We start from the raw sequence: 14,737 nt of genomic DNA, 5'->3' as shown, positions 1-14,737 counted from the left end.
CTTTCTCTAAATAACCTTAATATTGACAGGTGTCTTCCTTTCCTCCAAAGAGAACAGCAAACCAAACCAGATATTGTGTGGAAACAAAAAGGTCTACATATGTACCATTTGACCAAATAACCAACCGACAGACAGTTTCAATTGCATATACAGGGCTTTCCTTTGACCCGAGCTCCCGGGTTTTGACGCTTGAAAATTACAGAATACCCTAGTTTGACTCTTGAGAAAATTACGTCATGCGTCACATTTGACCCGGGGGAATGTACCGACTTGCGTCAAAGAGATCAAAAGTTATTAAGAGTAATCGATAATTGGCTTGGGGCAGAGTATCTTTTGGTAGACGCTAACCGTTATCGCCCGTTTCCAATCATTGAAGCACAAGTCCGCCCAGTAGGCGGAGTTTTGCCCATTGAGAAATCTAATAATGACCAATTAAAACACTGCTGGTTCGATGACGCATGTATCAACGTTCCATTGTTTATCTGAGCGTTTGTTATCAGCTGTTTGGAGAAACGACATGTATTCAACCCACCAAAACAGAATGGACTCACCGCGTCAGTTTTAATAATATCCAATATATAATTACAACATCCCTATCCACAATATTTTGAGAAATACTTCCACAATATGTCAGAATGTATTTCCAATGCTGAATACAGTGTACCCAACCCTGTTTTATTCCATGTTTGCTCCGTTCAAAGACGCGCGAAAGTTATGCTGGCATATGTACTGTCTACAAAGTAAATTTACACTCTTTGCATCAGAGTTGCTAATAATAACCAAAGAACTGGTATAACTGACCGTGTGGCAAAGTGACAAATTTGGATGCTGCATCTGCTAATTGATTACAACATAGGTGTAATAATTGACCATTTGAGACGGCATAGAAAATCGGCGTGTTTGTCGCACGTCCTCGGTAAAGATGGCACATGAAATAATTAAATCCGGATTTGAGCCGTCCAGGGTCGATTGATTTTGAGATGATAGGAAATCCAATTAGTTAGTTTAAGGAGGTATTTTGATGGTAAACGGCTGGCACTGACATGAGAAGTAACTGACGAAACATCTTTTTGTTTTGTTTTAAAACATCTTCGCTACTTTCCCAAAACCGTACCATTCTACGAACGTTGCTATAGTTGTCCGCCAACTATAAATTATCTATTAGCAAAGTAAAGCACTGCAATATCATACTTAAAACAATATGTCAACCGAATTATATATTAATTGCGTATTTGCTAGGTTACTTATTACTGGCTTTCATTTTCTGCAGACAAACAAAACACATATTTTATTTCATTCGCAAACGACGTATCTCTACCCGTTTTCGGATACGGTATGGTTCGTTGATTTTAATTTATTTCCAACGGTCTTTATAACATTTTTTATAGAATGACAAATACACATGCGGTGTTACGGATGGTCTGATTGATAAAATTTTGCATTGTACTCGCAAGAAATTGCACATAGAAAGAAAATAAAGAATAACAATAAGCAAGGGCTGGAGGGGCTTTGCCCTCTATTCCCTTTATCCTACGGTCTCTGAATCTCTGCTTAATTTTCCGTATTTCGAATTTGGGACAATTGACACCCCTGATATATATTACATGTATGTCACTACAAGTGCGAGTGTATTTTTCACAATGTTGGTCACAATGTATGTTTGCATTATCTCTTTTATTAACTGGAATATATTAAGCAATAAATGTTTAGATATTTCTAAATTTGTTGCTTTATATATATATTATATATATATATATATATATATATATATATATATATATATATATATATATATATATATATATATATATCTCAGTAATTCGCTTTAAGTACAAAAGATCATTGACTCTCCTGCGTTATTATTATGACTCATACAAATTTGATTTTGACTCTTGAAAATTTGGTCCCAAGAGTCATTGACTCTTGAGTTTGGAGGTCTAAGGAAAGCCCTGATATATTTTACATTCCTTATATTGAACAACAATCTGACAGACAAATGACAGGTTATTATTTATGATTGAGACAAAGATATTTAGCTATCAAAATATGTCCGTTTCCTCAATGCATCACCATTCAGACAGCCCTACCTCAGACTTGCCATCATAATTTCAAGAAGTGTTGCAGTAAAGCTGTCAATAAAACAATAGACAGGCATAAACTGATTCACAGTAAATTATACATCAAAGAGTTATCAAATGATCAAATGAAAGGAGTTTAAATCAACTGGCACATCAAACACATTCATGTTATTCTGATTATTGAAAACCACACAGTTGCTATTTCTTTTGCCTGGTATTCCATACATACCGGCTCATTTCCTTCAAATACCGGTTCTGAATTTCAAATTGGTCATTAAACTGTCTGCGAAAATTTCCAGAATGCAAGCTTGTAACACCTTCATGGTAGCTGACAGGATTTTGTGAGTAAAAACCAAATGGGTTGTTGTAGTACGGGTAAGGGTGTGAATACGTGTAGCTATCATAAAGTCCACTGGCACCACTTTGTCCATCAAACATAGAGTAATGTGCCATACTAGGGCTCTGAAACCTTGCACACCAGCTCTGATACTCATTATGCCAGTTGTGCATTCGCCTTTCATAATCATTCTCCACACCATTAACACATGCTTTCTGCCCAGAAGCTCCGGAATCATTATCACTGGAATATTTTGCTGTTTTACCTTTGTAGGAATGCAGAGGAACAGTTACTGATTCTTTCTGTTGATCTTGTTGGTGACTGCTTGTATGGATTGATTGTCTTGATGCTTTTGGAAATGGTGGGTGCCTCAAACTAAAGTTCTTATTTTCAATAATTGTTGAGCATCCTGACTTCGCTCTACTCAATGTTTGAGCATTTGGAACCAAGTCATCAGAAGAACTGTCTTCATTATCGGTGACTGAACCACTTTCAGTAGAGTCTGTGAGGGAGTCCTCACTGGAATCATCAGTTTCATTCACAGCATGCTTTTGGATACCAAGGCTTGGCTGCCACTCTTTGTGCAGCCTTTCCTGCAACTCTTGTAAACCTCGGCTTAATTTCCCCTCTTTCAGCAGCTCTTCCTTCAATTCTGAATGTTTTGACTTCATCAACTTCTTATTAGTTTCAATTGGTATATCTAGATTGTACAATACTGGGCACTGAGACTCACAGTTTGTTTCCCATGGTTCTTTGTTTTCTTCATTTAATTGAGAAACTTTGTTTCCTTTGTTGACATTATCGTAGTATGTTTCCAATGGTTCTTTGTTTTCTTCATTTACTTGAGAAACTTTTTCATCTTTGTTTTCATAAGACATGATTTGATCAACCTGTTCCTCTTCCTTTTCAATCATACCATCTTGCATTAAGTAGGCAACTGCGAATTTGTTCCGATAACCAGCAGCCTTAGGTCTAGATTTTGATTGATTTGATTTATATTTTCTTTCCAAGGGTATAGGTGGACTGACTTCCAGTTTGGAACAAAACTTGCTTGGAACTGTGTTCTGATTACCAGATTTATATGGAATTTCGGCTTTTATGTGTGAATCCATGCAATCTGTCAAGTTGTTGGATGTACCTGTAGAGATTTCTAAAACTGATTTTGCTTGTTCATCTTCATGTATTGAAAGCTGTTGTTGACCATGGTCTCTTGACAGTTTAGGCATATCAGCTTGTCTAAATCTACCACATTCATTTAGGGCCTCTTGAATGCTAGCAACATTTTCCTTCAAATATAATGCTTCAGTGTTTTGTTCATTAGTGTTTGGGATGACACAGGCTATTTCTGGTTCAGTACTATAACAAGTGCTATCCTCATTATCTTTGAAGCGTGTAAATGACTCCATGTTGGAGGCATAACTGCAGGTTTTGCCTGAATGCTGAAAGCCTATCATTGACTGAAACAACTGAACTAAATCAAGCTTTTTAATATTTCTACACTTGGAAGTCTTATCTTTACAAAATACAGTAAAATGACTACCTTTCAATTCACCTTTTCCTCCTAAATAATCACCATTGGATTGACCTTCATTTGTATCAGACTTATACACACAAATGTTGCCGTTGTTTAATTTTGCTTCTTCTACTTGCTCACAGCGAGAATCATTGATATTGCAGAGACCGGGAGCAGAATATTGAGCACTTCCATTCTCCCATTTCTGACCAAAGGCATTAAATGGTGCAGAACTATGTGCATTTCTTACTACCAACAATCCAGAAGATGACATGTCTCTGTTGTTTGCTTTTGAATGAACACTAGAACTACTATCAGCTTCTGGTTTTTCACAAATAACTCCATTGGAAGTTATCATTTTATTTCCCATGTTTGTTTTCCATTCAGTACATTTTGCATCAGGTTTTAATGTCTCAAAATCATCAAGATCTTCTTGATTCTTGGCTTCTATGTGATTTGTAATATCCCTAAATTTATCTTCGTTTGAACAGTTGTCTTTAGACAGATCAGCCTCATCTTTATCAGTATCACCAGTATCAGCTGAGACTGAATCAGCGTAGGTTTGTAGAGCTGAAGAAAAAGTTCCAGCAACTTCTGTATAACCCGATTCCAACACTGTTTTACCAGCAGAGAAAGTTCCCATAACTTCAGTTTTCCCCGTTTCCATGACCTTTTTACCAGCAGACAAAGTTCCAGAAACTTCAATTTTCCCAGTTTCAATGACCGTTTTACCAGCAGACAAAGTTCCCAAAACTTCAGTTTTCCCCGTTTCCACGACCGTTTTACCAGCGTTTTTTATTGGCTGATAGGTACCTCCCTTCTTCACCAGATGCCTTGCAGCTGTATTGATGACCTCACTGGAGACGAGGTCATCAAGATACACGGGGGTGCCAGGGTTGGTTAGGTCGGTGGGAATGGGATCTGAAATTAGAATTGGCTTTAAAATTTACAACTCAGATACGCACTTTGACTCATATCTTTTCCTTTAGAAAATCCAATTAAATTTAAGGCCTTTCTAAATATCTCTTTATTGAAACTACTTTGGGCTATAAATTTTGACTGCAGCAAAAGACAGGAAAAATCCAATATAACACAGGGAACTTGGCACTGATGTTGTTTAGATAAACATTTTGACCAAGTTTCATCAGGATTAGATGAAAAAAGTGGCCTCTTGTGTGGTAACCAGATAAATGTTGATAACACATGACGCAAGGCGCCATACATAGACAGACTACTATAGTTCACAAAGAGCACTTTGTGCTCAGGTGACCTTAATATTGATTGTGAAATTACAAATATGGGATTATGATAATTTAATATAAAACAAGGGCTGTTTGTAAAACATGCATGCCCCCCATATGGGCTCTACGTTGTAGTGACAGCCATTGTGTGAATATGTTTTTTGTCAATGTGACCTTGACCTTTGACCTAGTGACCTGAAAATCAATATGGGTCATCTGCGAGTCCTGATCAATCTACCTATCAAGTTTCATGATCCTAGGCATAAGCGTTCTTCAGTTATCATCCGGAATCCATGTTACTATTTCGGGTCACCGTGACCTTGACCTTTGACCTAGTGACCTGAAAATCAATAGGGGTCATCTGTGAGTCATGATCAATGTACCTATGAAGTTTCATGATCCTTGGCATAAGCGTTCTTGAGTAATCATCCAGAAACCATTTTACTATTTCGGGTCACTGTGACCTTGACCTTTGATATAGTGACCTGAAAATCAATAGGGGTCAACTGCGAGTCATGATCAATCTACCTATCAAGTTTGATGATCCTAGGTATAAGCGTAATTGAGTCATCCTTCGGAAACCATTTTACTATTTTGGGTCACCGTGACCTTGACCTTTGACCTTGTGACCTGAAAATCAATAGGGGTCAACTGCGAGTCATTATCAATCTACCTATCAAGTTTCATGATCCTAGGCATAAGCGTTCTTGAGTTATCATCCGAAAACCATTTTACTATTTCGGGTCACTGTGACCTTGACCTTTGACCTAGTGACCTGAAAATCAATAGGGGTCATCTGCCAGTCATTATCAATCTACCTATGAAGTTTCATGATTCTAGGCATAAGCGTTCTTGAGTTATCATCCGGAAACCATTTTACTATTTCGGGTCACCGTGACCTTGACCTTTGACCTCGTGACCTGAAAATCAATAGGGGTCATCTGCGAGTCCTGATCAATCTACCTATCAAGTTTCAAGATCCTAGGCATAAGCGTTCTTGAGTTATCATCCGGAAACCATTTTACTATTTCGGGTCACCGTGACCTTTGACCTAGTGACCTCAAAATCAATAGGGGTCATCTGCGAGTCATGATCAATGTTCCTATGAAGTTTCATGATCCTAGGCCCAAGCGTTCTTGAGTTATCATCCGGAAACCACCTGGTGGACCGACAGACCGACATACCGACAGACTGACATGAGCAAAGCAATATACCCCCTCTTCTTCGAGGGGGGGCATAATTACCAGATCAATATTTGACTTTTTGATAATCAATACAAGGGCAGCAACTTAAAAACTCTTTGGGATTCCATAAATATGATTGCAAGATTTTTGTTTCTTACATAGTTAATTATATCATCACAATATAATTTTCCTCCTTCAACAAATTTTGTTTTCATGCTCTTAGGCTTTTACCACTGACATTAAAAGTGTGAAATAACAGTGTCACAAACAAAACAATTTTCTATGGGAAAATATGTATCGTTAAATGAAGGGCTAAAATTCTTAATTCTTAAATCAGTGTCAAGATCTCTAGACATTGCTGGTTTTGTGTACAGCCTGAGCATGTTATATTTCTCAGGATTATCCTTATAGTTGTTGACATGCCTGCTTTGAATCTGAGGACTGTACCTATTGAAACTGCTGTGAGTTTATTATCATTTACATGTGTATCATATCAGGACAGGAACTGCCTTGTTAAAAGTTGATAGGACAGAGAATTTAAATCTCATAAAATTGGGCTTGCATGCATGTTCCTTATCCACCTATTTTCATAAAAAGAGGAATTGTCTCTATGAGAAGCATTTTTTATTTATATTGGCATAGTTGGCCAACCATAGTTTTCATTAAAAAGTTTATTTCATGACTTTCCAAGTACTGGACTGAAATTTAATGAAGTTCTTTTTTCTCAATCCATAGTGACTACAAAATCTTAGATGCAGATGTGTATACAATTTTGTTTAGAAACACCAAGATCAAACAAGATAGTGTGCTTCGACGTAATGTTTTGAGACAGCAGACGATTTATAACTACCAAGAGACTGCTTGTGAACTATACATATCATGTTTCAACCTATTTTCAGAAAATGGTTTGTCCCTGTATTATCAGTGAAACGTTAAGTGAATTATACACCTGGTATTTTCTGTAACTTGACTATTGATTTGTACTTCAGTGCATATTTTAACTGGGTTGTGGGTTAAAACACTCAACATAATTTATCTATATTCAAAAGTTTAAGTTAAGAATATGGGTTAATGTTCTAATTAAAAACTGTGTGTGCCTTCATAAATACTCATAATGGTAATAGCGAAGGGATCATAATCACAGTGGAGACATAGCATTTCAAAACCAAGGACAGTTCACAATATCTATTGCAAAATGGCGACACCTGTACATGTAGATTCAGGAAATAGTGGTTCAGATTTGGTGAAAGACTATGTTTGTGGAGGTTGCGAAAGCAGAACAATTTTTGAAAGTGCAGATTATTTTTGTGCAACGTGTACAAAGTTTTTCTGCAGAAAATGCATTGATCCTCATGATCAAATATATGCAAAACATTCCAAATATGGTAGAGAAGAAACAAATAAATGGCCTCTTACAAAGATAATGGAGGATTTGCTACTGAAATGTGATGTCCACAAAGACAAGAAACTGAAAATGTTTTGTCAGGACCACAGTCAATTGTGTTGTACGGATTGTGTTTTACTAAATCACAGGTAAGTTACACACAGCCCTGGAATAGATTGAGAAACCCCCACCAATATCAGACGGTTCAAACAAAGCTGATCCATATAAAACTATTTACAAACAACATACCTAATCAACTTTAATTATTTGAATGAATCAACCAATGATAAACAAAATTAGTCAGCATTGTTTGAACATTGGTATAAGTGGTTCTATACAGTCTAGCACAATCCGTGATGAGTCTAATGCTTGTTAGTTATTGCAGTTATAGAAAGTTGGCTGCTTACAATGGAATAAATCAAACATCAACAACATGGTTGTTGTATGCATTTTAACAGTTATTCTACACAATGTTAAATTGTCAATGTTTGAGGACATTATTACTAGATTATAAAAAGATATCTAAATTGAAAAATGGGGCATAAATTGTTTGTTTACACATTCTTAATTTGACGAAGTGTTGAATGGAAGGGAACTACATTGTTTATCAATACTGCAAAATTCTTGTTAATATAACATTTTACTGTGTCGTACACTTACGTTTTTTTTTATTTTCAGGATGAGCCTACAGTTTAGACTCAAAAGTGTTTGCTTAGAAATGTCCTGCTTTGATTATAAGACATGATACTTGCTAATGTTTAATTTCAGTTACACATTGCAAATGTATAAATGACGCTTCTGGTAATTTTGATTTTTTTTGCTATTTCAGACAGTGCACAAAGATGACTCTAATTTCTGAGTCAGTCAAAACCAAGTCATTTGATATGCAACAGGTATCAAACAATCTGCAAACTATTGAAGATGAACTACATAAAGTAAAGAGTAAACAAGAGGGCAGAATTCAGTCAATAGAGGAATCATGTAGGGAAAAACTGCACGAAATTAGAGACCTGAAAAAGAAATTAAATGCTGCTTTGGATGAACTAGAAAATATAACCTTGAAAGAACTGGATGCAATTCGGACCTCATTGCAAATCTGTCTCAAGAAAGATGTTGACAACTGCAGCAGACTAAAGGATGACTTGCAAACACTCAGTGAAGCTGTAAATAGCCTTTGTGATAAGAGTAGGAAAGATCTCGAGTTTATAGTAAGCAGAAAATGCCAGGATAAAATACAAGAGTCTGATTCATATCTGAAGGAAAACCCTGTTAAGGTGCAGAGTTCAATAATATTCAGAGCAAACACTGACATTGAGCAGTACCTGTCAAAACAGTTTAGTCTAGGAAGGATTTTAGACAGTATGCAGTCTCTCACTGTAACAAGAAAATCAGAGTATATTTTGAGAATACCGAGTGACAGGGTTCAGGATTTTGAAATCACTGGCATTTGCAGTCTACCTAGTGGCCAGGTCATTGTTGCAGATTTCAATAATAATAAACTGAAGCTGTTGGACCAGCATTACAAGGTGTCCATTCACTGTGATGTGTCTTATTCTCCAACAAGCATTTGCCAAATCACATCCAGTGAGGTGGCTGTGACTATGAATAAAGATGTGCAGTTTATCTCTGTGAGCAATGGGCAGCTGGTGAATGGGAGGAAATTTTCATTACAGCATGATGTCAAAGGTATTGCCCACCATCAGGGAGCATTGTATATCACCTCTGGCGCAGCCCTGTACCACTACACTCTCACTGGATCACTCGTGAAAAAGTTGTATGAGGATGCAGGTTACATTTTTAGAGGTAACTTTTTAATTTCCCAAAAATACAATACAAAAGATTATCTTTGTTGTTGATTTTAAAATATTTGATAATACTTATGAACAGTTTTGAAATAATTGTACACAAAAAAGAAAAGATACAAAGGGACAATAGTGTTAATGCATATATTATAAATCTTATGTACTAATAAATCACTTGTTCTGTATTTTGCAGTGTGGAAATGTGCAGTGAGTCCTGCTGGAGACAGGATCTATGTCACAAACTATGAGCAGCAAAAGCTCCTCACTCTGGCTACAGATGGGACCCTGATATCCACCTTTGAGCACTCTGAAGTACAAGGACCATATGGTCTAGATGTTACACCTGCAGGACAAGTACTTGTCAGCGGATACAGCTCCCATACTGTCATACAGATTGATGGTGAGGGAAGACACAAACTGGCAACTCTTGCTTTACAGAAAGATGGACTCGGCCAACCAGCGTCTGTCTGCTACAACACCAACACTCATCAGATGATTGTGGGATTAACTAATAACAGTAAAATCATTGTAATGGACTTGAAATAGCCATTCAAGTGTAATTTTTTTTATGTCAAGACGTTAATACATGTTTTTTCTTCTTATTTATTTCAATAGCTTTTTATGTTATCAAGGTTTTTATCTAATAGTTGGTCAGGAAAAAACATTTCTTGTTATTAACAAGTAATTGAACTTTATTTTGAAAATGAGTTTCAATGTCTTAAGATTACATCATTTAAAACAAGCATGTTTGACAACTATCTATACTGTTGATTATTTCTTTAGTCTGGCTTCATGTCATGTTTTCATACATATTTTTTCATAAGTTATTATGAAGTTGATTTGAAATTTATTTATCTATTAATTCTTATGTTTTTCATGATCTACTAGCAATTATTGAGTGATAAATATTTTGTTGTCATTTATGCTTTTTTTTAAACTAATAGTATTTGGTATGTGTGCCATTTGTGTATGTGTGGTTTTGTAGCCTATAAGTTCTTATAATAAACAACTCATGTTTTTTGAAGAAAAATACAAGACAAGAGCTGTCTCCATAGGATGACATATGACCCGAAAAAGGGTTTGATAGTTATGTAAGACAGCTAAATAACAGAACAAATTTTCGAAACCTAAATGCACACCCTATGTGCAAGGTCAAGGTCAAAGGGGTAAAAACTTGTGTGCGTATGGAAAGGCCCTGTCCATATACACATGCATATCAAATATGAAGGTTACATCTGAAGCGACATAGAAGTTATGAGCATTTTTCAAAACCTAAACGCAGATTTTGAAACCGAAAGGCAGACCCTAAGTTCAAGGTCAAGGGGTCAAACTTTGTGTGCATATGGAAAGGCCCTGTCCATATACACATGCATACCAAATATGAAGGTTACATCTGAAGCGACATAAAAGTTATGACCATTTTTCGAAACCTAAACGAAGATTTCAAAACCTTGTCAAAAGGGTCAAAATGTGTGTGTGTATGGAAAGGCCTTGTCCATATACACATGCATACCAAATATGAAGGTCACATCTGAAGCAGCATAGAAGTAATGAGCATTTTTCAAAAAAGTGTGACAGACAGACAGGCAAACAGTGCGATCACTATATGCACCTTCAGGGGCATAAAAAAGTCATGTGCACTGATAGTCAAATAAATGTTGGCTTTTAAATATGTTAAATATAAATGAGGAATGATATAAATGTATGCTAATTAAGTTTCAAATTAACAACTATCACCTTATGATGAAAATTGTGTCTCTAAAATTAAATGAATTATTCATGATTGAAACAACAATATACTGCAATAAGAGATATGTCTTTTTCAATTGACACATTCCTTTTTAACAACATATTTTTAACAAATACATTCTACATCATCATTATTATTCAACAATACAGCAAATAATTACCTCTGGTGTATAGGAAATTAACAACTACAGCTAACATCAGGGTGGTTAATGGGTCAGGCATTAAATGATGTATATGCATACCAAAAGAAAATAATAGGTAACTGCCCTTTCGTTGCGTAATATGTCATGTGAAGCTCAGAATTTTTTATATTCTTGCCGAGCCTGATATATAACAAGAGCTGTCAGAGGACAGCGCGCTCGACTATTCGAGTGCTTAACAGTATAAGGTAAGCCATCATGGATAGGGGGGGGGGTATAATGTGGGTGTGTGATCATTAAATAGATAATCTTTCAAAAATAAGAAAAAATAAAATAAAATCGGGGAGTGGGGGGGAGGGGATAGGGTGGGGAGTTCTGTGGTGGGGCGTGGGGGATGGTTTGGGTGGAGTGCATTGTGATATGTCAGGTAAGTGTTGTTTTGTCAAAGTATGAATCAAATGTGATCATTAATAAAGGAGTTATGGCAATTTAAGCAAAATTTATTAATTTGACCTTGAGAGTCAAGGTCATTCAAAGGTCAAAGTCAAATTCAACTTGCCAGGCACAGTACCATCATGTTAGTAAGAAAGTATTTGAAGTTTAAAAGCAATAGCCTTGATACTTTAGACGTAAAGTGGATCTAAACACAAAATTTAACAAAATATTTAAATTTACTAAGACAAACAAGAAACCGTCGGAGACGGGTGATGCTCCCCAAAGGTATTTTTTGTCACAATCTTGCACTATATATTCAGATAAAAGGAAACGTCTTGAGGGCACAGTAGTTAGGGGACAATAATTTTTTTATAGAAAATTTCAATGGGCCATAACTCCGTGAAAAATCATCCGACCAGAACATGCTGATAATATGCACATCTGCTCTTGGTAGTGAAGCTTCCCATAAAGTTTCATTGAATTCCGGTCATTATTTGCTTAGAAATAGGCCTGAAAAAAATTGTGCACAGACGGACACACGAACGGACAGAAGAAGCGGCGACTATATGCTCCCCCCAAAAAAAAATTTGGGGAAGCATAAAAAGGGCCATTATTCCGTTAAAAAGCCAACCAGAGTTATGCAACTTGCCCTGTACAGTCCCCTTACGATAGTTATCGAGTTTTCCAATTCTGAAAGCAATAGCTATGATACTTCAGGAGTAAAATGGACCAAAACACAAAACTTAACCTAATGTTCAATTATCAAAGTATAAAAGGGGCCATAATTCTGTCTAAATGCTTGATACAGTTGTCTGCTATTGTCAATAGATTGGGATCATGTTGTTTAAGAAGTATGCAAAATATGAAAGCAATATGTCAAAGGACATAGAAAATATTTGAGGTGGTACGCAAACTTTAACATAGATTTATCAATAATATGCATATTTTAAGTATAAAAGGGGCCATAATTCTGTCAAAATGCTTGATAAAATTGTCTGCTCTTGTTTATAGATTGGGGTTATGTTGGTAAAGAAGTAAGCAAAATATAAAAGCAATATGTCAAAGGACATAGGAAATATTTGAGGTGGTACGCAAACTTTAACATAGATTTATCAATAATATGCATATTCTAAGTGGAAAAAGGGCCATAATTCTAACAAAATGCTTGATACAGTTGTTTGCTCTTGTTTATAGGTTGGGGTCATGTTGGTAAAGAAGTATGCAAAATATAAAAGCAATATGTCAAAGGACATAGGAAATATTTGGGGTAGTACCCAAACTTAAACATTTGCACGCTAACGCTAACACTAACGCTCATGCTAACACCGACTCCGGGGTGAGTAGGATAGCTCCACTATATATATTTCATATATAATAGTCCAGCTAAAAACAAGGCAATTACCTGTTTTTTCTGTGTATCAAACCTTAGTACCCATTTTAAGAGGAAAAAATGAAAACTATTCGCAACAACACTGCATTTTTGTGGGAATGAATATGATGTTTGACTTGTTAATAATGAGCACTTTCATGATATATTAGTAAAAAAAAAATGGCAGGTTTGGTTTTGCTTTTTGGGTCTTACAATTTATTACATCTTGCTATAATATTGTTTGTTTGTTTGATTCTGATTTCTGATTTACCAAAAATGGTGATAATAGTTGATTCTGAGTATTAAACCCTATTTGCAAACATGGACTTGTGCAACAACTACCTTTTGACATGATATAAAAAATATATCAGTTAGAGTTTTATCACACCACTTCATTGATAACTGACTGAAATAAGGCTGTCTGATATCATTTTTACAACAGGTTTGCAGGAAGTTGTTGTATCAAGGCTCCCCAGTTGTTGACCAAACCTATGAACAAGGCTTACATGTAACCATTAAGAACTTGCGTTGGTTTCCTACAATTCTATTGATGTTTTTTTTATTTTATTATTTTATTATGTTGTTGTTTTTTTCATCAGCATTTCAGTGATATCGATTGATCATTTGATCATTTAACTTCACACTTTCTTGTGGGTTAGCTGGTCCACTAATTGCACATACTTATGAAAAAAGTAACTGACAATACACTGTAACTCCAATATAGTGCGGTCCGTTATAACGCTGTGTCCAATATAACGCGGGGGGTCCTTGGATCCCGTTTTTTCTCCAACCTTCCATTTCTGATTCAAACCCATGTTATGCAACTTCATACATTATTTTCAGAAAATTCAAAGAAGCCGGCGATCACAGCTTGATTGCTTTATCCGTCCGTTTAAATGATTTTAATCGATTAGAGGTTAAACGACACTCGACAGCTAATTGGTGTTAATCTGTTGTGTAATGTCAATAAAGGAGTGAAAACTCGTGAGTCCGTGTTTATTACATGTATTCCCTATCAGAGCGGTTCAGTGCGCTAATTTCAATAAGGCAAGTGCAAGCGGAATAATTATCAAATTAAAGTTATTAAAAACGATTACCTGTTTATGTTTTGTATTTATCGTGTATTGTATTTCATTGTATAAACTATGGCTGTGTAAGTGTGTTATCGTTTATTATATGCTACACATGCTTGATAAATAAAAATATCTGTGTGTGTGTTTAATGTTTCAGTACGTATACGAAAAAGAAATTAAAAAATCCTGGGTTTTATTTACATGCTTACGCAGTGTAATAGTTAACAGAGATGCACTTAAATTTGTGCCCGTTACCAGAAAGTCCACGGAAAGCACGTTTTTAACATGCTGCGTATGACGCAATAAAATATTTCTTTGTACATGTATCGTATTGCATTCAATCTAAATTTAAATTCGCTCGTCCAATGAAAGCTGTTTCCCATAATGCACTGTACTAATTTTTCTGAAAAATGGCGTAGGCATATGAATTTG

At 35.8% G+C, this 14,737-nt stretch overlaps 2 protein-coding genes across 2 annotated transcripts in view; one reads left to right on the top strand and one right to left on the bottom strand.

Annotated features, from left to right (window-relative positions):
- Nucleotides 1–1,955: 1,955 nt before the first annotated feature.
- Nucleotides 1,956–14,737, bottom strand: part of LOC127831156 (uncharacterized) — a 44,319-nt gene continuing 31,537 nt past the window's right edge. Inside the window, exon 11 of the mRNA XM_052356150.1 lies at nt 1,956–4,849. Coding sequence (XP_052212110.1) covers nt 2,277–4,849 — 2,573 coding nt within the window. The 3' untranslated portion in view covers nt 1,956–2,276. The remainder of the gene's footprint in view (nt 4,850–14,737) is intronic.
- On the top strand, nt 7,325–11,351 carry LOC127881637 (uncharacterized). Its single transcript, XM_052429715.1, has 3 exons — nt 7,325–7,886; nt 8,567–9,540; nt 9,733–11,351. Exons 1-3 carry the CDS (start codon nt 7,549–7,551, stop codon nt 10,083–10,085), a joined length of 1,665 nt encoding a protein of 554 aa, XP_052285675.1. The 5' UTR covers nt 7,325–7,548; the 3' UTR covers nt 10,086–11,351.

Source organism: Dreissena polymorpha, chromosome 5 (genome assembly GCF_020536995.1).
Source record: "Dreissena polymorpha isolate Duluth1 chromosome 5, UMN_Dpol_1.0, whole genome shotgun sequence".
NCBI lineage: Eukaryota > Metazoa > Mollusca > Bivalvia > Myida > Dreissenidae > Dreissena > Dreissena polymorpha.
This window is presented reverse-complemented; position numbering and strand designations above follow the sequence as displayed.